This window comes from Scheffersomyces coipomensis (genome assembly GCF_036884675.1).
Source record: "Scheffersomyces coipomensis strain NRRL Y-17651 chromosome Unknown DFJ63scaffold_5, whole genome shotgun sequence".
NCBI classification, from domain to species: Eukaryota; Fungi; Ascomycota; class Pichiomycetes; order Serinales; family Debaryomycetaceae; genus Scheffersomyces; species Scheffersomyces coipomensis.
The window spans coordinates 657,731-682,283 of NW_027042896.1; the positions used below are offsets into that span (position 1 = coordinate 657,731).

At 30.7% G+C, this 24,553-nt stretch overlaps 11 protein-coding genes across 11 annotated transcripts; 4 read left to right on the forward strand and 7 right to left on the reverse strand. All coding sequences in view use genetic code 12, as the record gives it.

Moving 5' to 3' along the window:
- Positions 1–21: 21 nt before the first annotated feature.
- SEC1 (Sec1p) lies at positions 22–2,712 on the reverse strand. The gene has a single exon (XM_064903844.1). It carries the CDS (start codon positions 2,369–2,371, stop codon positions 95–97), a length of 2,277 nt encoding a protein of 758 aa, XP_064761001.1. The 5' UTR covers positions 2,372–2,712; the 3' UTR covers positions 22–94.
- An 87-nt stretch (positions 2,713–2,799) lies between these two features.
- Positions 2,800–4,691, forward strand: DFJ63DRAFT_319880 (uncharacterized protein). Its single transcript, XM_064907123.1, has one exon. The coding sequence runs from the start codon at positions 3,054–3,056 to the stop codon at positions 4,509–4,511; it is 1,458 nt and encodes a 485-aa protein (XP_064761002.1). The 5' UTR covers positions 2,800–3,053; the 3' UTR covers positions 4,512–4,691.
- A 113-nt stretch (positions 4,692–4,804) lies between these two features.
- YPS7 (putative aspartic endopeptidase) lies at positions 4,805–6,931 on the reverse strand (the record flags this gene model as incomplete). Its single annotated transcript, XM_064906327.1, has 1 exon — positions 4,805–6,931. The coding sequence occupies one exon, from the start codon at positions 6,929–6,931 to the stop codon at positions 4,805–4,807; it is 2,127 nt and encodes a 708-aa protein (XP_064761003.1).
- Positions 6,932–7,221: 290 nt separating this feature from the next.
- Positions 7,222–8,742, reverse strand: DFJ63DRAFT_193247 (uncharacterized protein). The gene is made up of 2 exons (XM_064903892.1): positions 8,239–8,742; positions 7,222–8,145 (listed from the first exon to the last, which is right to left on the reverse strand). Exons 1-2 carry the CDS (start codon positions 8,616–8,618, stop codon positions 7,479–7,481), a joined length of 1,047 nt encoding a protein of 348 aa, XP_064761004.1. The 5' UTR covers positions 8,619–8,742; the 3' UTR covers positions 7,222–7,478.
- On the reverse strand, positions 8,743–10,273 carry DFJ63DRAFT_192581 (uncharacterized protein). Its single transcript, XM_064903889.1, has one exon. The coding sequence runs from the start codon at positions 10,158–10,160 to the stop codon at positions 8,868–8,870; it is 1,293 nt and encodes a 430-aa protein (XP_064761005.1). The 5' UTR covers positions 10,161–10,273; the 3' UTR covers positions 8,743–8,867.
- DFJ63DRAFT_192580 (uncharacterized protein) lies at positions 10,274–13,066 on the reverse strand. Its single transcript, XM_064903888.1, has one exon. The coding sequence runs from the start codon at positions 12,724–12,726 to the stop codon at positions 10,387–10,389; it is 2,340 nt and encodes a 779-aa protein (XP_064761006.1). The 5' UTR covers positions 12,727–13,066; the 3' UTR covers positions 10,274–10,386.
- A 340-nt stretch (positions 13,067–13,406) lies between these two features.
- On the reverse strand, positions 13,407–15,767 carry DFJ63DRAFT_314281 (uncharacterized protein; the record flags this gene model as incomplete). Its single annotated transcript, XM_064906328.1, has 1 exon — positions 13,407–15,767. The coding sequence occupies one exon, from the start codon at positions 15,765–15,767 to the stop codon at positions 13,407–13,409; it is 2,361 nt and encodes a 786-aa protein (XP_064761007.1).
- Positions 15,768–17,241: 1,474 nt separating this feature from the next.
- Positions 17,242–19,221, forward strand: SAP9 (aspartyl protease; the record flags this gene model as incomplete). Its single annotated transcript, XM_064906329.1, has 1 exon — positions 17,242–19,221. The coding sequence occupies one exon, from the start codon at positions 17,242–17,244 to the stop codon at positions 19,219–19,221; it is 1,980 nt and encodes a 659-aa protein (XP_064761008.1).
- A 149-nt stretch (positions 19,222–19,370) lies between these two features.
- Positions 19,371–21,796, forward strand: DFJ63DRAFT_319885 (ubiquitin-protein ligase). The gene has a single exon (XM_064907124.1). It carries the CDS (start codon positions 19,819–19,821, stop codon positions 21,754–21,756), a length of 1,938 nt encoding a protein of 645 aa, XP_064761009.1. The 5' UTR covers positions 19,371–19,818; the 3' UTR covers positions 21,757–21,796.
- A 56-nt stretch (positions 21,797–21,852) lies between these two features.
- On the reverse strand, positions 21,853–22,977 carry DFJ63DRAFT_336433 (peptidylprolyl isomerase; the record flags this gene model as incomplete). Its single annotated transcript, XM_064908375.1, has 1 exon — positions 21,853–22,977. One exon carries the CDS (start codon positions 22,975–22,977, stop codon positions 21,853–21,855), a length of 1,125 nt encoding a protein of 374 aa, XP_064761010.1.
- A 207-nt stretch (positions 22,978–23,184) lies between these two features.
- DFJ63DRAFT_314285 (uncharacterized protein) lies at positions 23,185–24,357 on the forward strand (the record flags this gene model as incomplete). Its single annotated transcript, XM_064906330.1, has 1 exon — positions 23,185–24,357. One exon carries the CDS (start codon positions 23,185–23,187, stop codon positions 24,355–24,357), a length of 1,173 nt encoding a protein of 390 aa, XP_064761011.1.
- Between the last annotated feature and the right edge of the window lie 196 nt (positions 24,358–24,553).

Below are 24,553 nucleotides of genomic sequence, written 5' to 3' on the forward strand. Positions count from 1 at the left end.
TATAGATTGTATAGATATATATATATATAAATAAATATAAAATACAAATTAATAAAACGTTATTACTAGTAAATGAAGAGTGGAAACCATCCAATCATTTAAAAAGTTTCTTTAATCTTGAAGTTTTCTTTTCCTTGTCTTTCTTCTCAGGTGACGAATTCATACTTAAAGATGATGAACGTTTTTGATAATGCAGTGGTACTTTTGAATTTGGATTTGGAGATGCTGATGATGACGATGATGATGTTGTAGTTTTAAAATGTTGTGATTGTGGAGGTTGGGGTTGTGGGATTGGAGCTTGAGGAGGTTTTGGTCTACCATCTTCAAACAAATAATTTGGAGGATCACTTGATTTATGTTTTAATTTCATTAAATGTAAATCAAGATCCATTACACTTTTAGCATTATCAATACTTTGTAATCCTATTAAGAAATCTCTTGGTTTTAAAATCGATTCCGAACCAATATAAATGTCTTTATTTAATGATGATGATAATTCATACATTGATCTTATTTCAGAATAAGTCATCCCACCTGCTATATAACAGAAAATCCTTTGTTTAGTAGGTTGATGATTATAATGATTATTACTATGAGAATTTGAATTAGATGCATTTATGGATTGAGCCCATACTGGTTTAATTCTCGTATTTCTTAATGATCCATTTTGATTACTATTATTACTATTATTGGAATGAGAATCATTAAGATTTTGTGCACTAGGAGGTAAATCTTCCATTAATGGTTTATCTCTAAAATAAGGAAACCATTCTTCATCTAAATTATATTTAATTAATCCTTGAGTTAAATTCTTAATGGCAGTACCATATCTTGAAGTATTATAAGTACCTTGATTATTTATAGTATGAAACATCTTTTTAACTACTTTTTTATCTTTAACATCTTTTTTGATAACGGGGAAACCTAATTTATGTAAATTTTCAAAACATCTTGATATAAGAGATATGATTTGACGATCATTAACACCAATGAATTTAACTAATTTCATAAAATCAGCTTCAATTAATCCTCCTCTATATAAGCCATAAATCAATACTAATCTCATTTTATCATTGATATGTAAATCATCTCTAGCCAATAATACAATAAGATCATTATGTAAAGTTTTATTTCTTTCACCTTCAAACGTTACTCCTTCTGAAGCACAAGTTTGTTCGAAATCAGCAGCAAATTCAGCTAATTTTCGTTTAGTATTAAGATCAAGACATTCTTCCACTAAAGTTTTATGTAATACCATTAATTTTCTTTCTTCATCGAACCCTTTTAAATGAGCCATGACATACAGGATATTACTAGTGGTGGTTACTTTTGATCTATCTACTAATAATTGATTATTTTGAACAAAATCATTAAATATTTTAATCATGATTTCTGAACTTTCAATAATATGATAATGTCTAAGACTTATCCAAGTTGGATCATTTTCATTTTCCAATAATGCTGTGGTTTTATTAATTTCCCCAGTTTCTGTTTCAAAATTATATTCATAAACTCCTTTTCTTTCTAAACTTGGAACAATATCCATGGCCATGGCTTGATAAGTGAATTCATGTAATAATGGAGCATATAAATCAATGGTTCTATCAACAATCAATAAGATTGATCTTGGTTTATTTTCCGATGGAGGAGGGAAATCCAAATGTTCACGAGCATAATTATCAATTTGTTGTTGAAATTCATCAGCAATTAATTCTGATAATCGTGAAGCAGTATAAGGATGATGATTTAAATGATTGTTGGGACTATAGAATCGAATTAAAGGATATTCACCTGTGATTATCATTAGATTAACTAAACTTTTAGCCGCTAATTTGATTTGAGTTAATACGAATTCTGAACAATTTTCATTATAATAAATTGGCATTGAATTGGGAGTGAAATTATCAGTTAAGAATACTTTTGATTCTTGAGGATAAAGATCAATATAACAATTTTTGATATCGATTAAGTATTGATTGATTTTGGGATTGGATAAGAATCGAGATGAATTAAAGAAATTAAGGGTATTATTATCATAAGTTGGTATAAATAAACCAATTCCATTTTTATATCTATTAGTTTGAACGTCAGCAATGATACATTTCAAGTTGAAAACCGTCATATCAACCAAATAGATTGCTTGTAAGAAAGGACTTTGTTTCCTTTTTTCATCAATCTTTTCAATTGAAGTAACGATTCTTAATAATTGATCTTTGGTTAGTACTCTGAATAAGATTGATTCCACTTTATCATCAATGATTAAAGAGTATAACCCACCAATGTTATTCCCTTCAGCTGCTTTGATTTCATTTAGGATGTATTCTGCCTGTAGATTCAATAATGAACTCTTGTCCATATTCTTTTGCAGCATGGTTGAAAATGGGGTTTGGCTGCCTTTTTCTGATTTGAATAGCTATTTTGATCCCAGGAGAGCCGTCTAATCGATTGATTCACTATATCAAACTGCTGTGATATGATATGATATGATATGATATGATTGATGGATTACAATGACAAGCCATACAATGCCTCCTTCTTCTGACTTCCTTAGTTTAAGGGTTTTCAATCCAACGCCTTCCTTTGAATTACCGTTTAAATCAGTTTGGTGCTGCCTTTTTTAGATAATTTCAGTTTTATAATTTGTTCGTCTTTTTTTGGAGGTTTTTTTGTCTGAATTTCCTAATTAGGATTATCAGACATTTTTATCCTTTTTGTTCTTTTTTGTCTTGCTGTTGAGTTTTTGGTTTGAGGTGTTTGTTTATTATCATCATCAATCCTTTACCCAATCCATTTGGATCATTTCATTCATTCATTCATCATCATCATCGTCATAAAGGTCTGTGTATGTATATATGGGCTAGACTGTGCTAATCAGTATCAACTATTATCAATTCCCGTTTACTAGAGATCAATTGCTCAATTGCTTCCCCCTTGTTTAGCACTCCACAAACACTATTTACCGTCAGTCAACCCATAAGGCGTTGATCATTTCAGCATTCATCATCCTTCATCCATAATCAACCCCCTCATCAATATAACCATATCCATCATTCATGGACTTTAAATACCCCAATCCTAAAGGCAAGTCACGATCAGTGTCTTTCAATCATATCAAGAGCATGTCAATATCATCCAATACAAATAGCTCGTCTTCTATAACAACCCCTTCCAATTCAACCCCATCATCTCCTACAGCACCTAGTAATACAAGTACTACCTCTACCACCACCACTACCATGAATAAACCTAACGATAATGAAGATAGTGACGACAATAACATCAACAATTTCAATAACAATAATAGTAACCTAGAAGATGTAACTGCTCCAAATATCAAAATAGGTAAGATTCAAATATCAAGACGAACTTTTGAAGCTATCATATATATACTAGGTTGGTACCTTTTTTCATTATCCATATCAATCTATAATAAATGGATGTTTGGTAAAGCGGGTCTTGATTTTAAATTTCCTATCCTTATAACTTCATTCCATCAATTTTGTTTAATGATCTTAAGTTGTACTGTACTTTATTTTAATCCCAGTTTAAGACCAACCGTAAACAATTATCATTATCAACCAAACTCATCTAATCGAGGTAATTTATTACAATTCCTTCGAATCTTTCAAATTGGAGGTTTAACCTATATTAAACAAATTTTTCCTTGTTCATTAGCATCAGCTGGTGATATTGGATTATCCAACGTTTCATTCAAATTCATTTCTCTTAGTTTATATACCATGTTAAAGACTTCATCATTAATGTTTGTTCTTTTATTTGGATTATTATTCCGATTAGAAAAATTTAATTGGAGATTGATTGTCATTGTATTTATTATGACAGGTTCAGTAATAATGATGGTTAAGAAAGATCCCGTTGATTTACTGGATTATGAAGTTGAAGATGAAAATAATGATTTAGGAATAATATTAGTGATTGGAGCTTCAATGATGTCAGGTTTAAGATGGTCATTCACTCAATTATTATTAAAACGAAATCCATATACTCCCAATTCCATATCAACCATCTTTTATATCTCACCATCAATGTGTCTTATATTATTAGTTATAGGATTAATCTTTGAAGGATGGGAAAATTTTACTGATTCAACTATATGGGATACGATTGGATTCTTTAAAACTATATCATTAATGATTATCCCGGGAATTTTAGCATTTATGATGACATTAAGTGAATTTAAATTATTAACGGTAGCTCAAGTTACAACATTATCCATTGCTGGAATCTTTAAAGAATTATTAACTATCGTATTAAGTTCATTTATATTTGGAGATCGATTAAATTTTATAAATTTATTAGGATTATTCCTTACCATAATTGATATTGCATGGTATAATTATTATCGATATTATGAAGGGAAAGAACAACAACAACAGAAACAACCATATTATTTAAAAGTCAATCAATATCAATATTCCGAATCAAATGAAGATTTGGAACATCAGGATGAGAATAAACGTTTACAAAACATAGAATTAAGAAAATTATAAACATACAACTAATTAATTAAAAATAAAAAAAAACATATTCATAGGGTTAATTTATCAGTAATGGTTTTGGTTTCAACTATATATATATATTGGAGTTCATTTCAGTTTTACTTTTACTTTTTATTTCATCATCATAATTATATAATTTACATATTATAATATACTTATTTATTTATTTATTTATTTATTTATTTATTTATTCATTTTATTTTATTTTATTTTAGTAGTTCTATAACAGTTTTTACTAAATATTATTTATACACAAATCTATTTTTTTTTATTATTAACTTTTTTTATAAAATACAAATACTTATAAGAAGCAAAGATAGTATGAAGAATATTTGTTTAAAGTCAGGATCGGTACCATTAATCAACATTGATTTACTCTTAAATGAATTTCCTCCATTTTTACTAGTAGTGGCATTCTCACTAGCAGCACTAGCCACACCCGGTAATAAAGTTGTAGTATTAGAAGCTAAGGAATTAGTTGCACCAGCAGTAATAATGATTTCCCCACTTCGAATCACGGCCCCAGAGAATCGAGCTGGGATATCTAAATTAACCCCAACTCCAGATTCTTCTGATCCATCAATCGAGGAATAAGTTAAAGTCACATCAGGAGCATAGGATTGAGAGATAGCGAATGGAATGAATCCCGATTGAATGTATCCAATTGACAGATGGGCCACCACAAGTGTGGCACTAACGTTGGTTTGATTTAAAGTTGATATCGATAACGCAGCAGTTGAAGTTGGAATCGTGAATGGTTGAACTTTACCAGTGGGTTCTAAAGCACTTTTACTAACTTGAAGATTTCTATTAGCATTAGCTAATGCAATTGATTTCCCAGCATTATCCACGGCAAGATAAATATTAGTTATGAATGGTAAACCTAATGAATTAAATCCATTTAATGATGATGGTAAAAAGGTTAAATAACATGCTTTTTCTCCATTACTAAATTTTAAAGTTTTTCCATAATAATTAGCATCAACTATGAAATCTTGTAAGGGGATTGGAACTTCTAAACCTCCAAATATGAAATTTAATGTGGCTTGAGAACCGGTTATCACATCACATTGAACTATCCATCTTTCAGCTTCATTACTATAATAAGCATTAGTTTGAATGGCTAAATTAACAATCATATCCAAGGGGATATAATTATACGATGATCTTGAATCAAGAATTAAAGCGATTGAATCGCCTGGAGTTGATAATAAAGAAATAGTTTCACCATTTAATTGATTTTCCACTAATAAATCATCTAATTGTAAAATAGGTAATACTAAGTCTTTTAAAGCTGTATTTGAAAATATATCAAGATTATTATCGGAGGGGAATCTTATACCGGAATGATCAGGGATTTCAAATGCATAAAGATCACCGGAATAATATTTTTGATCTATAACTCCAGGAAGTAATTCTCCAAATGATTCACCTGTACCTTCTGTACAATTATTAAACCATAATGAATACGAAGGGGATTGAATGATTCCTAATGAGGTTAATGTATAAAGGAATCCACTACCTTGAGGTAAACCTGCTAAACCTAATCCTCCAAAATACATATTAGTATCATTAACATTTATAAATGTGAAATTTGATAATACCACTTGATGATTATTAGTAGTATTGAAATAAATATCATCAGTTTCAAATACACCAGTAGCTTCAATTACATTCATATAAGGGATAACATATGGATTACCATTTTTAACACCTTCGATAGTTGCAGTTGGTAATACAATCAGATCATCTGAAGCAGAAGGAGTTGGAGTGAAATATAATCCACCTTGACCACAAACAGTAGCGATATATTCTGGTTCCGTAGTTACGGCAGCAGGATATACTGAAGTTGAATTATAAACTACTTCTTCGGATGAAAACCATGAATTAATGAAATTACAATCATAAAAATCATTCCCATTCATAACCCATAATTCAGGTTGAATTAAATCCAATCTTAAATCAACGGCATTTTTACCAGAAGATGAATTAGTACCGACTTGGAAACCAGCATTATAATACGAATCCCCTTCTTGAACGGTTAATATCAATTTAAATAAACTTTGATCATAAGAATCTTCTGAAACAGTGGTGGTAATTCCTGTAGTTTCATGATAAGTTGATGTTTTAGTGGTTGATGTAGTGGTAGTTTCACCTCCAGTTGGTATATTTGGAGTTGTAGGATTAACAATAGTTAATTTCAAGATATTACTGGTATCAGTCATGGCATTCCCATTTCCCCCACCCGTTATTATCGAAGTTGATGCAGCCGTGGCTGTTGCTAATAAGATACTTGGGTCAACAGTTTGATTTGGATCAGTGGCTGCTAGTTTAATTTCCACCAAATCTGATAAGTTTGATGCCACAGGAACAGGAACAGGAACATCTTCACCAATACTTATCCGTATCATAAGATATAGAAGGGTTAACTTATTCAAGAACATGATGTGTATAATAATCGTCTATTCGTATAATGGTATGGCTATATTTGTCTGTCTATTTTGTAGTCTTTCCCCACACTGCTCTTATATACACATGAAGTAATCTATAGGGGGTGTGTACCTTCTTAACGAACAAGAGGTATGGATGGATTTCAAAGTACTGTCGACTTCTGACAGTGGGATATGGATAGTTATATATATTATAACGGATAATTGTTACAATTGTTTTGGTTCAAACCAACTTTTTTTTTTTTCTTAACCATTTTTTTTTTCTTTTCCTTTTTTTGGCGATAATTATGTTTTAAAAATAGTAACAAATTTAAAAAGGATAACACTATAGTTAATGGTTTAAGTTTTGGTTACAATAAGGTATGATATGGCATTATACGATATATAGTAGTATGAATAGAAGTTAAAATTATATAAAGCAAACGTTAAATATGGGTAGAATATCAATCTGTTTATTTCATAGTACTACTTCCCTCTTCAATTTGCGGATTTGCAATCACAACTCCGCTCATCCTACTGCTTTATTAGCAGATGAATTATAATGATTGATAGCTAAATCAATTTGAATCTTATTATACATTTGTTTAGGCATATTGAACGTATCATCTTCATCATCATTGTCATCATTGTCATCTTGTACTTGTTCTACTCTATGACGATGCTGGTGATGTTTCTTCTTACCTTTGTTTTCACCCCCTTTTCCTTGGCCATCTTGATCTTCTCCAGGTTCCAGTTGATCAAAATAATAGATTAATCGATTAACATTGGTTAAACAATCTTTGACATCATTGAATGATTGGAAGGTATAATCCAACTTTATAAATATCTTAATCTCTTTCTTATTATTATTCTGATTATTGTTATACTGATTCTGATTCTGATTCTTTTCATTGGAGAACAACTTCTTTAATAATGATTCATATTTATTCAACTTATTAATGATTTCATTGAAATTTGTAATCGAAATAGTGATATTAAAATGCTTGAATCGATTAATATGATCAATTAAATCTTGATCATCATTAATTAATCGAATTGGTAATCCCATTGATGATGAAGATCGTTTATGAGAAGCACAATAATAATGAGGTGGAGGTGTCCATCGGGCAGAATTTCGAATTATAACCACTTCATCTTGACCATTATTAATATCCTCCTCATCATCACTATCTTCACCATCATTGATCACATTATCAAATTGAAATTGTTGTTCATATTCAAAATCAGATTCATATTCATAATCTTCATCATCATCTTCTTCATCTTCAAAAAATATATCTTGAGGTTCATCATAAAATGTATCATAATATTCATCAAAATCATCAAAATAGAAATCAGAATCCAAGTTGTCTAAACTTTCATTATCATCATCATCGTCATCATCGTCATCTGATATAAAGTATTCATCATCCTCCTCCTCTTCATCTTCATCTATCAAAGTATGACTATTGCTGCTTCCCTCACCATCAATATCACCATCATCAAACGTTATGATATACTTCCCATGACGATAAATCTGATCATAAATCCCTGGGATGAATGATTTATTAGTCAAGACTAAATTCTTTAAATCATCCATATTTAAATATTGATAAATCTGATAAAGAATATCATCAGGCAAATCAACCAAAGATTCGGCTGTCATCATCGTTGCGTTGCGGTTTATCTTCTCTTCATATATGGTTGTTTATATCTATAATTGAACAAGTTCAATCTATCTCTGAGTTGTATGGTATACTGGTGGTATCTTACTTGCCCCTTAATCCGATCTTCGTCTTTTCTTATCTGATTTCAAATCTTTCGCACTGTGGACCCCCCACACACATCTCCTCATTGATCTTACATGGTAGCGCTGGTATTAATTTATAATATATATTTACATATGAAACATTACTTTTTAATGTTCACTTCTCTTTCTTAACGTATTTATAGTATATAATGGATAATAATCATCTCTTGATTCAACTTGACATTGATTTAAATTTGAAATTCGTTCAATGACATCATCATTAGATATCGATGCATCGAATAATTTCCCCTCTTTAAGGTGATAATATTGTAATAATTTAGTGTTTTCATCCTGATCATTATCGACAGAGGCAATGATGGTATTGGTGTTTTCAATCACGGTTATATCGATGATAGAATGATTAGTAGTGAAAGTTTGAATATATTTAAAACTTGATGAATCAATTAATTCAAACAATAATAATGCAGGAGTGTTTTCACATAAGATTATAATATATTGATGATCATTATGATTCAACATTAATAATTTTGAGATTGACATTTCTCGTTCGGATTCTTCCGTTAAGAATCTTTCCGGTGGTAAATGACTATCAGTTAAGAATTGTTGAATTAAATTTTTAATATCAATTTTAGTAATAAATTTAGATTCATACCAATTCCATAAACTTATAAAATCATCCCCTCCTCCACTGATTAATAATGATGGATTCAAGCTTGGAATGGTTAAAATACTTATGAATTCTTTATGTTCAGCTCCAAATAACCAATCTTTAATCACATAAGTCTTAGGATAATTAGTAATTCTAATATGTTCATCTCTATCTCCCGTAATAATGAATTTCTTACCATTATATTTAGTGATTAATACTTCACTTAACATTGATACATGACCTAAAATAGGATTTAATTTCTTTTCATCCACCACTTCTAATCCAATAATATCCATAGTATAAACATCACCGAATTTATCAGCCACAATAATGGTATCATCATCTTCATCGATCGATATTGAACTTGGACGTTTTGGAAAGGGTTGACGTTTAATAAACTTAAGACAATTTTCATTATCATCTTCGACAATTTCAAATATAATCACTGATTTATCACTATCACTTATCCCAATCAAATATTTATCATGATGACTTAAAAATAATGAACGAATATAATTATAAATTGGAGGAGCTCCAGGTCCAGGAGTAGGGATCTTAGGAACTTTGATCGGCTCACCATTAGTAGCGTTCTTTTCAAGTACTTTGATCTTTTCTTGTTGTTGTTTTTGTAATGGTTGTAAATTATCAATTGGATCAATCCATGAACCAAGTAATTTCCCCTTTGACTCACCAGTTAATCCAAATACTGAGATTTCATTCTTGACTGATGTAAAGAGATGAGTTCCTGCTTCATTGGCAAGAACTATTTGAAATGGATGTTTCAATGTCATGGTATAGTTGGTTCCTTCCTTACACTGTTCACTTCAACTTCATTTTGAAAAACTTTTTTTATTTTTATTTTTGAGATGTGCTGCTGCTGCTGCTGCTTTTTTTTTTGGTGGGATATCTCAGACCTTTTTTTGCAGTAACAATTAAGACATATACAGATATACAGATCTATAAGAATCAACTTCTATATTGGGTATATATATACTTACTAACATACACACGACTATATCACTTCTTTTTGAATCCCCACGTAGATGTCCAATTCGATATCCTTTTCCCAATCGGTTCTACAGATTCATTTATATTTACAAACTCATTGTCATTAGCAATGATAGTCGTATCATCATCATCATCATCATAGTCATCATTGTCATTGTCATTTTCGTTATGTTTCGAATGGGGGTTGTCGTTATTATTATTATTGGTTGGTCTATCATTTTCCTTCGATGTACTATTATCTTCCACTATGAATTTCTGTGCTTTGGATTCCTTATCAATGATATTAGCTCCTGAAGTGGAACTGGTGGATGAAACTGGTGTAGCAGGTTTGAATTTAAAACTATTAAAGAATTGAGTGATTTGATTCGCATTATTAAGATGAGATGATGTATCTATTAAATCAAACGATATATGATTTGGATTAATAAAATTAAAAATAAATTCATCCGCCATAAGATTCCAAATCTTGAAATTTTGACTTCGTTTCCACATTTCAATATACTTATCATTAAAATGACTTAAATTACCTAAATGTTTAACATTGGTAATGACAGGATTATTGGTATTATTACTTTCAAATCCAGGAGGAAATTGATTAAATTTATCCACATATTGTTGAAATCTAGTAGTAGATAATAATGATAATAAATAATCTTCAAATTGATTACGAATATAATCATCATTACCATAATAAGATCCATTATCTCCATTTAAAGTAATATTATTTATAACTGAAGTAATGAACTTTTTATCTTGAGCTGATAATGATAATTCTTCCGGTTTGATATTATTAGTCATAGGGAATTTTAATTCATAAGTATCTAAATTTATAAATAAATCAATCTTAAACGTATCTAATTGATTCACAAATAAATAATTCGAACACCCAATCATAAAACTTTCAATTAAGGATAATTCATTCAATTGTTGTAATGGTAAATAAGGATTCCAATAACTATTCTTCGTATTAAAGATTTGTAAAGGTAATCCAAAGAATCTTAATTTTGATTTTCGATTAATCAAATTTAATGAAGTTGGTTTTATTAATGATCCTTTATTGGTTTCAATGAAATCTATCAAGGGACAACCTGAATTATCTAAATTATTAATTAATTCTGGAATAAGACTAATTAAATTATTTTGAAATTGAGTTAGGATTTCAAGATTATTATTAGAATAAATTAAGATCTTCTTTTCTAATAAAAGACTTTTAAATATGATTAAAAAATTAGATTTAAATTTTAAAATTAAATTTCTTAAATTAAGATTTATGAAATTTTCTTCATCTTGTTGATTATTATTTAATGAAGGACTTAATTGTAATTGAATAGTTTGAGGATTGGAATCATCTCTTTCTTCAATTAATTCTTGTTTCAAACTATGATTCAAACTATCAAATAAATTAATTAAAATATCATAATTATTAAAATCATCTTGTTGAAAATAACTATGAGTACAAATCGATAATTTTTCCTTAATCTTGGAAAAGATAGGTTTATTACGAACGATAATAACGACAGATTTTTGAACTATAGATCGAGTAATATCCTTATGACGATCTCTTTCTTCTTGAGATAATTCACTGGTTTTCAATTGTCGAACACATGAACATCCAAATAATGTCTTAAGATATCTTGGATCACCTTGATAATGATTAAGATCTTCTCCATTATCAATCGATATATTATTTTTAAAATCATATACTAAATTAAAATTTGAAAATGTTTCTTCAAATAAATGTGATCCATCAGGTAAAGCTTGAAAGGGTAAATTTTTAAATAAATTAGCATTATAATCTTGAAAATAATTTGATTTCCACCATTGAATCTCAGGTCCTCTTTGATGATGAAAATCAACTATACAAATAGCAAAGATTATATCATCAACATTAGGATCAACATGAGGGATTGAAATTGAAGATTCAACTCCTGAAGCTGTAGATGAACGATCATTATCAGTGGATATTGGCAATGCTTTGATTTGAATAGATCGTCTTTTAGGAGTAGGAGATATGACATTTGTGTTTGTGGATGCAGATGATGGTGTTGATGGGGGTTGGATTTTAGTACTACTACTTCCTAATCGCATAGGACGACATTGGAATTCATCATTATTAGCTTTATCAATAGCAGCAGATGCTGATGTATTAGATGAAGTAGAAGATGATGACGATGTAGATGATGATTTACTATGCTCTACTTGTTTCACCAATCGAATAGGTTTTAATCCAGGTTTAGATTCATCAGATGATGGTGGGACATAAGGCTCAATTCCTAATCCTATAGTTTTATTTTGACCATGATATGATTTTTGTTTAGGACTTATATTGTTGGATTGGCCTTCATTCATTACCAAATCAGTAATTCGTTGATAATGAATCTAGAATTCAATGCAATTGGATTGTTTTGAATTTGATTTATACCAACCTGTTCTTTGAATTAGATTATGACGGTCAAAAATATATTTTGGGCTGCTAACACAAATAGAAATTTAAATGAGGTCGTGTACTTTTGTAAACTATTCTTGGCGTTACATAGTTATGATATATTGGAGAGTTGTTCTATAATGAAGATTGATGTGGGTATGGATGATATTTGATAAAAAGAATTATTAGAGTCAATCTAGAATTGGCTGATATTGAAAGTTTCCTAATAATAATATTCAACCATTCAAAATAATCAACTTTAAAATCAACTTAAAAATTGAACTATAATTTAAAAACAGTTGCAAATATCTATTATTAAACTGCAAATGGTGTCTACATAACATATTCAAAATAATTTAATTTGAATAAACATCACTTATCAATAAACTGGACCATTTCTTAATATATAATAGTTTTGCAGGTCTATTTTCACAAAAATTCTTCTTTTAAGATAGTATAATAAAAATTATTTAAAAACTTTCTTTACTTAACAAGAGAATCCATTTCAAACAGAATAAACATATTATTGATTTAAATAAAATACACAATTATCTTCTTGAAGTTTTCTAATACATTTCTAACTAAATAAAAAAACCAAAAACTACTATTCCTCTATTGGATTTAGGTTACTTGAATTCATTTCTTCTGCATGTCTTTTACGTGAATCATATTCTATCCCAAGTAGTTTATTAAGTAGCACAACATCTCTTTCCTGAGCTTTTTTAATTCCTTCCAAACTTGTAGCAATTGCTACTTTCTTACCCTCTTCTCTCTTTTTGGAGATTCGTGATGATCCGAAATCAATGTAGTATACTTTTATTAACTTTTTATCAACGTAAAGTGTACCATTTTTAAAACGATCTTCAACGAGAATATTGTTTTTATAAATATCCCCATGGGAAACTTCATGGGAATGGATTATGGCCAATTTTTCCTTAATGACATCGCTGCAAAAAAGCCTTCTTCTAGAGTCAAGCTCTCCAAGAGTCTTTGCTTCTATAAACTGAAGGATAATATAATAGCCTTGTAAATTTAGCTTCTTTTTATCAAGTATTTCATCGAAAGGAAATTTTTGCATAAAGCTACCCTTCCCACTAGTCAAAGTTCCTACTTCGAACACCTTTGGAATGAAACTTTCTTGCTGGAGTAAATGGTAAGCACCACACTCTTTTACGAAAGAACGAGTACATTCATTCATTGTATCATGATAACGATATCCCTGTCTAATTAGTGACTTAGAATAGTTAGGATCATAAATCTTAACGATACAATGTGATTTCTTATAAAGAACCTTGAGCACAACAGCATTATTAGAATCTTGTTTCATTCCTCCAAATACTTCTAGTATTTTTATTTTACCAAATAATCCACCTAAGGTTTCAAAATGAAACCTTACATCATAAATCTCTTTTGTTTTTAGTAATAATTCTGCATTGCTTTGTTTGAAACTTGTTGAAGGATCAGCAACCACTTGACTAGATTGTAAGTCGGTATTCACATAGCCATAACCTCGAGTGTGACTTCTAGTTCTAATGCCTTTTGTTTTATTGAGATCGGTAATTATACCTTTCAAGTCGTTATGAAACTGAGTCACAAACGATTCACCTACCAATATGTATTGAAGCTTATCAAAAAGACCTTTGCCCAACATGTAATCTTGAATTGATGAATTAGGTAAGTAATAACTTGTAAGCAAACATTGAATAAACTCTTTATTCAGTCTAACCACCGTTAGATTATAAGGAATTCGATAAACTTGATAAGGTCCAATATTTCCTAAAACATCGAGATGATGCGGAAGAGTGAATTGGATGTAATAAGTATTTATAGCGTCTGATAAAAAACCAGCCCTATGGTTTAGAGCAACACATTCTCGAAATAATTGACTAATGTCATAAATGAAAGGTATATTTCTCTTATTAAGGATATTAATTTCATTAAACCTTTCATACGTAACTTGTATATTATCCTTTAACTCTATAGGGATTCTAATTCTCCTACCTTCCTTTGCTAAACTTATTATGATGTCGGGAATAATCTGGAAGGACAAATCTTTGATGGTTAAATCGATTTTCTCTTCTTGGTCAACGTCTGTAGATAGTATTTTACGTAAGAAACGTATAGTAGGATCTAATACATTCATGAGGAAGAACTTGACATTGGATTTCTCATTTTTATCTTTTATTTCCACACTTAGTGGATCAGACATTCCAATTTGAGCCGCCTTTTTGATTTGTCTAAACAGTATCGTTTGAAGTGTAAATTCTAACTTACTATTATCCGAAACTGGAAAATAAAGCCCGATATAGCCACTGAGCATATTGTTTCTTGTATGAAGTTTAATTAAACTTTGCTCTGATGGCTTAATTTGACCACCCGATCTTCCTGCAGAACCTTGTCTTGCATTACTACTTTCCGTAGTTTGATGTCTATTTGATTGATCATCAGATTGACCTTCTGAAAGTGGAAGATTAACTTCTTGTTGTTGATCAATAGGTTCTATAGTTGGCGATAACTCTCTTCCTAAAAGAGACCTTGGAGATAATGAAAGACGAAACATAATTTGGAATGCTGCATACAAGAAATTAGAACCGGAATGTAATTTATATATTTCATTTTCAAAACCAGGAATTACCAAGTTGAGTTCATCAGCTTTAAACTCTAATGGACTGTATAGATCAATTCTATGTAATCTATTCCAAATGGATATGATTTTCTTAGGATCTTTGATAATATTATTGGGATCTAATTTTGCAGTCATATCTGAAACACTCTTTTTAACTTCTTCTGTATCTTCATCTAAGTAATCTAATAACTGTTGTTGAGATGTTTGATATTTCTCGAAAGCTTGTAAATTATCTGAAATATCAATTTCATAATCCTCATTAGAAAGCATGATTTGATAGATGGCAGTAGTATACTTGAAGTCAAGAAGATCTTGAAGTGGATTAGTAGATTCACTCATTTGTTAATGATATATTCTTAATAGTTTCAACAATAAATAATCAAATTTTTGAATTTGAGAGAAGATTATAAGCATTAAGTATGAATTTAAATAAAGTTTTTTTACTAATTAGGGTAAGATTAAAAGCATTACTGCAACGTAAGGTTAGCTACAGTATTATATTTGTTTCAGGTTTTGTTTTTTTGCAATAATTTTTCAATTGCAATTGTTATATATAGGAACATGTCGTGTAGTGGTCAAATTCCTCTAAACAAACCAAAAATAAAAATCACGTAAGATACACCACCAACTATTAACACCTAAACTATGGTAAAATAAGTACTACATGAGTTTCGTTCCTTAAACATATAATATTGATGAATTCATTCATAACATAATACGTAACTTTTGTAAATTATCGAAATAAACATTGTGATATTATCGAGAGCTGATAATGTCATATAATATTACCGTAGATTATTTTAAAAAACGCGATAATAGAAACGGCTTACACCAAAAGAAACAATGGGGAAGATAATTGAATACATATAATTCAATAGGTGTCAATAATATATATGTATAGATAACGTATATAATAATTAGCATACTGTGAACTGCCTCTTTTACTTCTACATGTACATCTACTTCATCCCCTGCTCCTCCTTTCTCCCCTCTTCTCTCTCTCTCTCTCTCCCTAACAAATTAGCCAAGAAATTTCATTCATTTCTGGGGAGAAATTTGAGAGAGAGAGAGACTGTATGTGAAACGATGTAGCGAGCAGTGGCAAATAAATTTTACACTTGGGGAGAGGCTAAGGATATCAGATCTCTAAGCCGCTATGAACTATAGAGAAATATTATCTATACAGGTTTGCCACCCCTTACTTAATAATAATATTAATGGTTAAGTTGTTGTTGTAGTGTGGTGAACTGTTTCAGGTCATCCGTCATCTCCACCAATTTTGTTTCACTAATAATGATTTTTTTAGTGATAAAAAAGATCGGTAATCTCACATTTTACCACTAGCTAAAAGGGTTAAGCTTTTTTTATTGTAAACACTTGTTCTAATCGGTCCGGTAGTTAATTTACCCCTTGTTGGAATTTACTTTTTAGATATTTATAGTAGAGTATAAATTCTACTGTATACATCCATCATGTGGAAGTGTTCGTACTGTGCCATCATTCTACTTGTAGTGAGTTATTAGTGTATGAGCGTAGGCTATTTTTAGTGATTTTTAGTGAGTAAATAAAATAAATTTAGTGTCATCATTTTTATTTTATTTCTTTTCTGCTAACAGACAAAAGGAAGGCAGTGTCTGTCTTGTTTAGCTTTTCTTTTTTTGCTCTGTTTCTGTTACGCAAACTTTGATACATAAATAAATATTTCAAACCTCGTTCAAAACAACTATTATTACATCAACCCATCATCAATTAGATTCCCCTTTCATTTCTCTGTATCTTCACCTTTTCTGATAGCTTCTAACATCACTATACAATGGTATTACCGTCTATGAATATGAAGAATTCATTACTATGCTTAGTGGCTATCAATTATTTATCTCATTTAGTATCATCAGAAGCAACAGGGTTCAAACTTGATTTCCAAGTTAAAAGAGCCAATTCAAAACGTGAATTATTCGATCAAGATGAAAATCATGATCATTCCCCTCGAATCTTAACTAAAAGAGATTCAAATGGTTATCTTAATATGGAAATTCAAAATGAACAAACTTTTTATATGGCTGCTTTAAAACTTGGTTCTAATCAAGATGAAGTGGGTGTTTTGGTTGATACTGGTTCTTCCGATTTATGGGTCATGTCTCATGATTTAACTTGTGTAGATGCTCCTTCTCAATCGAAAAGACAAGTTGTGTTTGAACAAGATGATGAAGAATCTTCACAAGATGATGACTCAACCATCCAATACGTTGATGATATTAATGAACCTGAAATTGACGAAGAAGAATCAAATGATAACTCCTATAACGAACAAGATAATGATAAACAACTTCAAAAGAGAGATGATAGTGCATCAACCACTGCTAAAAATTGGTTTTGGCCATTCGGTGGAGGTTCAGGGGGTGGAGGTACTTCAGGTTATTATTATACTACGATTTATTATACCCCAGGTGTGGGAGGTGGATATCCAACTCAAGCAGCTCCAACTGGAACTGAAAGTTATCAAACCACAAACACTTGTTCTCAATATGGTTCTTTCAATACCGGTAATTCCGATACTTGGCAACAAAATTCAACGGCTGATTTTGAAATTCAATATGCTGATGGTACTGAAGCGGTAGGACTTTGGGGTAATGATAAAGTTATCATTGGTAATACCACCGTTGATTCCTTATCTTTTGCTGTGGTCAATACTACCAGTTCCAATGTCGGTGTGTTGGGTATTGGTTTACCTTCTTTAGAAGTTACTTATGCTAATAGTGTGGCTGGTACAAGTTATACTTATCAAAATTTACCCCTTAGATTAAAAGCATTAGGAATTACGGAAAGAAATCTTTATTCAATTTATTTAGGTAGAACCATTGATCCAAGTGGGAATGTTTTATTTGGAGCTATTGATAATGCTAAAATTTCAGGAAATTTAACTACATTACCAATCTTATCAACTTCAGGCTATAATATTGCCATGAGATCTCAAGTTCTCGTCAATGGTATTACTTTCTCCAATGGTAAAACCACAGAAACTGTTAGTTCAGATAGTTATGCTGCTGTGTTGGATACCGGTACCACTTTAAGTTTCCTTCCAACTGCTTTATTACAAAGTTTAGGTCAAGCTTTAGGTGGAACTTATAGTTCATCATTAGGAGCATATATTTTACCATGTACTAGTGATCCAAATGCTATTGTAGCAATTAATTTCGGAGGATTTAAATTAAATATCCCATTAGGTAATTTATTAATCCCTGCAACTCAATCAACTTGTTATTTAGGTATTTTCAGTCAAACTTCAAATTATTTATTATTAGGAGATATCGTTATGAGAAATGCTTATTGGGTTTATGATTTTGATAATTTAGAAATCAGTGTTGCTAATGTCATTTATACAACTGATGAAGATATTCAAGTTATTGGTGCCAATGAAAATATTCCTGGTGCAGTTAGAGCAGCTGATTTTAGTCAAACTAATTTAGGTAAAGTTGGAACTCAAACTTCTCTTACTCCAGTAAGTTATCAAACTGGTAAATTAACAGGATCAAACGCTAATACTGCAGTAGTCACCACTGTAACCGGTAATATCTTTAGTAATAGCAATAATAATAATAATCAAGCCACCACCACATCATCATCAACTGGTACATCTTCACGTTCTACATCTGGTTCAAACTCAGCTTCAACAAATACAGGTTCTTCATCAAGTGGAAGTAGTGGAAGCAGTAGTACAGGATATCATTATTCTATTCCAATTACTTTTGTATGTTCTTTGGTTGCTATTTTATCATTTTCATTCTTCGTGTAGGTTTAAAAATAATTATTATGTGTTTAATTTAGTTTTATTTATATATAATTTTATACAGTTTCGGGACATTCAATTGAAAAGAAAGAAAAGAAAAGAAAAGAAAAGTTTTCACCATATACATTAAATAAAAGACTCCTTTACTATTTAGATCATCATGTAAATTGCAATTGCAATAGTTATCGTTTGAAGTTATAATGGTTATATGTGTCTTGTGATACTATAAATTTCTTTGATTATATAATTTCTTATGTCATCATAAATTTGTGATTTGATCGATCACACAAATTTAGAAATATCTGATTACACAATTTCTCTAAATTGATTTCTAATCACTTTACAATTTACCTTGTTAAGTTTGATTCACCAAACTCATACAACAACAACTCATATACTCATAGAAGAGAGGAGTAACACATTAGTTCGAATATCAAACGATATTGATTGTCACCCACCCTTATTTATTTTACGGTACTTTTAAATTTTTACTTGGCCCTCTCTTTGTTCCCCTTCGTGTAACGGTAGAGATCATAAATATTACATTTCAATCCCGGTTAATTTTATAGACATTTCCTTTCACAGTCATATACTCAGATCATCATGAACAATCAACCGTCTGGTAATAATCGGCAGGATGATAATGATGTGAATCAAGATCAGAATCAATCTCAATCTCAATCAGGTCCAAGAAGAGCTCCTTCCCTGGCGTCTACATCCTCCAACCCCAATACCACCAATGCTCCTTCTCATTCAGCTAATTCCAATCCCGATGATACCGATCCTAATAGAGTCCATAGAACTCATATGAATCTCTTTGATAGATTCATGGATAATATCCGAGATAGAAGTCGAAGATCAACTACCACAAACCCAACTACTGATACTCCATTCCCAAGAGCAACTACTACTATTACAAGAAATGAAAGAGCTACTTTAATAACTGAAACTCATAATCCTACTGATTCCGAAAGTTCAAATTCAAATTCATCAGGTTCTGCTACTGCTGGTCCTGGTCCAAATACAAATACAAATCCTAATCCTAATGTTGATCCTACTAATAATATCGAAAATGATGATTCAAGATCAATTGTTATTACCGTTAATTATGTATTCTCTGATGAAAATAATCCTCGATTCCCTAATAGAGCAGGTTCATTAATCATGTCATTACCTAATAATTCCACCAATAGAGATCCAAGAGCTATACAAGAATTTATAAGAATAGCAACTCAAATGGCTTATTCATCAATTTTACATGGGTTACATAAAGAAAAAGGTATAACAGTTGATAAATTTAATTCATTCCCTAGTGTTCATGATTTTAATGATGATGAAGATGACGATAATGACTCAACCCATAGAAATCATAATAAAACTTGTTCTATTTGTTTTGAAAATTTTGATAATTTAAATAAAGAATTGAATATCATTAATAATGAATCTGGAATTAAAGATAATAATGATGAAGATGTTGATATTGATAATGATGGTGATACAGATTCAATGGTTAATGTTAAAAAAAGAAAATTACGTACCGGAACTGTCGATCCAACCGATAGTAGATCTAATAGTAGAAATGGAAATCGATCTCAACCATCAGCCACTGCTACCCCTGAACCATCAACTACAACTGAATCGGGTCCACCTCCGACTTCAGGTCCAGCTCCAGCTGCATCATCTACCAGCCCTGAAACTCCACCTCCAAACCCTAGAACTGAATATTTATGTACTTATACGGGCCTGTTTGATCATTCCGCTATTAAAATGCCTTGTGGTCATATCTTTGGTAAAGAATGTTTAAGTGAATGGTTGAAAGAACATACTACATGTCCATTGTGTAGATCATCTGTGGCTGAAGAATCTTCTGCTAGTAGACATCTTGAAAATTTTACTTTAATTAATTTACCATTTGAAAGATCTGTTGATCCAAATACTAATTCATCTGCTAATAATGCGGCTGGAGTATCTGATAATGTCAATGTTACTCATGAATCGGAAACAGTTCCAAGACCTAATACTGAACCATCAGCAACTTTTACATCAAGAAGTATTCCTATAAATGTTCCTGCTGCTTCTCCGGTCCCAACCAATGGTCCACCTCCACCACCTGCTGGTACTGCAGTCACATCACCAAATTTATCATCCGTTACAACTCCATTTTATAATTCAGGTAATAGATTTCATTATTTTGGTATTACAAATTCAGGTCTTGAACCATCATCATCATCATCTGCTTCATCTATTAATCCATCACAACCACAACCAAATTCGCATCGTTCATCAAGATCAAATTCAGGTGGAGCCCTTTCTCATTTGTTAGGATACCTTCGTAGACCAAGAACTAATTCCGATCAAGAACCTGAAGTCATTTTCCCAGCTGGAATGTCAAGTAGAAGAACCAATAGTGGAGTTGAAACTTTTGCTGTTGATTCCAGTGATGATATTGCTGATTTATTAAATTTAAATTCATTAGTTCGTCCCCAACCAGATAATAATAATGATGATGAAGATGATGAAGATGAAGCTACTACAAATTAGTTTATTATTTATACCCACCATTTCTAAATTTGTATATATAGACCTATATAACAATGCATGCATATACATATATAAAAAATTATTATTATTTACATTTTAACTAAAAAATTTAGCGTATTTAACCTTTTCAGCTAATTTCTCTTGATCAATTAATGATTGACATTTTTCGAATTCTCGTTTAATTAATTCATCAGAGGGTAATAATTCATGAGCCACCTTCAAATTAATCAAAGCTTGTTTATATTTCTTAAATTGTATAAGATTCAATCCTTTTCTATAATTGATCTTTGCTGATTCAGAAGTCGATAACGATGATGGCATATCTAATAAATAATCACAATAATTCAAGGATTGTTTATAATTCTTCAATTGTAAACATACAAGACTCACATTCAAATAAGTTTTCTTCTTTAATTCGATATATTTCGCATACCATTCTTTCTCTTGATCTTCATCAGGAATATATTCCATAATGTATCGAATACATTTCTTCCATTTCAAATACGCTTCTTGTTTCTTCCCTTGTTTAAAAAGTAAAGTTCCACTTTCTTTTATGATTGAAGCAGCAATATATACAGATTCACTTGAGTCTTTATCGATATGTTCATCATCGTCAGGATGTTCTTCATATATATCCCCTCCGATAGGATCATAACTTGCATTGAAAACCGGTACATCCATAGTTTCATCCCATACACCACAATCAGAAATTAAAACTTGATCTTGAGGGATATTTAACTTGTTGGTATTGACTCGTTCCATTTCTCGCACGACGGATTTCCCATGGATGACTTGACCAAACACGGAATGTTGGCCTGTTAAATGAGGTTGAGGGAAACAAGTTATAAAGAATTGAGATCCATTGGCATTAGTCACGTTAGGTTCATGAGCCATACAAAGTTTGAATGGAGCATCGATTGCTTCAGTAAGATTTTCATCAGGGATGGTTTTTAAGATAGATCCTTTCCCAATGTTTGATTCATCGATATTATCTGACATACCATAGATCACATCACCAGCTTGAACTACGAAGTTCTTTAAAATTCGATGGAATATATTATGTTTATAGGAATAAAATTTATCATTGATAGTAGTACCTTTGATGAGACTTAGAAAGGTTTCGGTGGATTTAGGAGCTAAATCATCATATAGTTGAACCACTATTCTTCCTATAGGTTTCTCAGCTATGGAAATATCCAAATAGGCATGTGATCGAACCATTCTAACTGTTATTGGTGTTTTTTCTATAGCATGTTTATAGATATTGGTTAATGCTTTTTCAGATTTAAAAAAATTTTGGAACATAAAATGTCGCGATGATGTCGTGAATCAGAGATCGATCTGCGACATCTTTCAAAATGCTTTACTGAAAATAGCTCAGTTAATGAAAGTTTGAAAGTAGTTGCTTTTCACTTTAATTCAACCAACATGTTCAAATATGGTAGAAGGTCATTACTGATAAGGCACTATTCAATTGGATCTTCTGTGCCGTCAGATAGATATAAAGTTCAATTATATAATGCTACTGAAAATATTAATAAACTTCTCGAAAGTCATGATCGATCATCCTATATTTTAGCCCAATATATACCTGAGCCAGCTCGAAATACATTTCTTGCTATACGAGCCTTCAATTTAGAAATTAATAAGATCAATGATGGAGGTAACAATTTAGAATCAGTTCAATCTCGAGCTGCATCACATTTAACTAAAGCTACTGGGTTTTCAACTTCTGATCTTAAATTTCAATTTTGGAATGATTTAATTGCTAAAGTATTCACTCAAGATCCTTATAATGATCAGAATGATTTAGGAGAACCGATTGCATTTTTACTTCGAGATGGATTAAGAAATCATTTAAATCTTGATATTAGTTATTTTCATCAATTTTTACAAACCAGAAAACATTTCTTAAGTCATAAACAATTTAAAAATATTGATGATATATGTTCTTATGGTGAAGGAACTTATTCTCAATTGAATTATCTTACACAAGCCGTATTATTATCCCCATCAATATCTCCATCCACCATCAAATTACTTGAATATTCTCCATCGTTACAATCTAAAATAAGTGATATTGCTGCCCATATAGGTCAAGCCACAGCTATAGGAGCCATGATATTAGGAATGCAATATTATGCTAGTTCTAGAAATCAAATAACGTTACCTATTGATGTAATGACTAAATTTGACTTATCTCAAGAATCATTATTAAGATTAATGCAAGGCCATTTAAAACCAGATGATCCCCAAGTGAATGAAATTAAAGAGAAATTGAAAAATATTGTATATGAAACTTCAATTAGAGCCAATGATCATATGTTATCAGCTAGAGATATTTTATCTAAATCACAATCAGAGATAAAAGAGATAGTAAAAGCTCATAATCAAGATTCATTAATTCAAGGTCATTCTAAGAAATGGAGAAAAGGAGTACCTGATGTTTTATTGACTCCATTCATGGTATCTATCCCTACATCGTTATACTTGCGTAAGTTGGAAAAGCATGATTTTGATCTTTTCAATCCTAGTTTACAACAAAAGGAATGGAGATTACCGTATACTTCCTATAGAAATTATTATCAAAGACGGATCTGATCCATTTCTTTTATTTTAATTAACTAGCCCAATCTCTTAATTAACACTAACACCATGTATATACCTTATAAACTCACTTCTTCTATACCTATTTTGATCCATCTATCCATGTTGTATATCTATAAATAGCACTAAATTGAAAAAGTTGAAATCGCGTACTTAAAATTGTAACATCCATACCGCGTCTGGGCCTACA